At 48.0% G+C, this 627-nt stretch overlaps 1 protein-coding gene across 1 annotated transcript; it reads right to left on the bottom strand.

Moving 5' to 3' along the window:
• Positions 1 to 207: 207 nt before the first annotated feature.
• On the bottom strand, positions 208 to 627 carry CSUI_008770 (diacylglycerol kinase; the record flags this gene model as incomplete). The annotated part of the gene is made up of 1 exon (XM_068068895.1): positions 208 to 627. A coding segment is annotated over one exon (420 nt), but the record flags the coding sequence as incomplete, so codon positions are not given.

Raw genomic sequence — 627 nt, 5'->3', positions numbered from 1 at the left:
GATAGATAGATAGATAGATATCAGATCTCTACATAGTGAGCGTTCCTTGAGATGTAGGCTCGGTGCTTTCGGCTCATGTATGAGGATGGAAGGGCGAAATGAGAGACGGGAAGCAGAGAGACTGAGAGAGACAGAGAGACACGGTATGAGAGAGAGGGATATATATGGTATGATGAGAAGGCATAACGTGGTAGTGTGTCTCCGTACCTGTAGAGGATTAAGAACACTCATAAGATCTCTATAGATTGTCTTGCCTGTTTGACCTCCGCTCTTGACATTTACGAAGACAAGGAGAGGCGTCGCGGCAGGTTCAGCAAACCATAGACTGGGGTGGGATCTTAATCTCCATACAGGTGCTTTCGCAGGCACAACTTTGGCTACGGTGTACATCATTCTTAGTCTTCCTTCTCCTCCCCCTTCTTCTCCCCCCCCTGTTCCGCCTGCTTTTTTCTTCGTGGTCAGACTCGCATCTTCCTTCTTTGTCGAGGACACTGAAAGACCCTTCTCTTCTTCTTTCTCATTGCTTCCCGAAATGGGCTTGAAGACGCCGGCGGGGGATGGCGGAGAAGAGCCTTCTTCTTCGCGTCTTTCTTCACCTAAATCGTCTTCTTTCTTTTGTCTAGATTT

Source organism: Cystoisospora suis, assembly GCF_002600585.1.
Source record: "Cystoisospora suis strain Wien I chromosome Unknown contig_5021, whole genome shotgun sequence".
NCBI classification, from domain to species: Eukaryota; Apicomplexa; class Conoidasida; order Eucoccidiorida; family Sarcocystidae; genus Cystoisospora; species Cystoisospora suis.
This window is presented reverse-complemented; position numbering and strand designations above follow the sequence as displayed.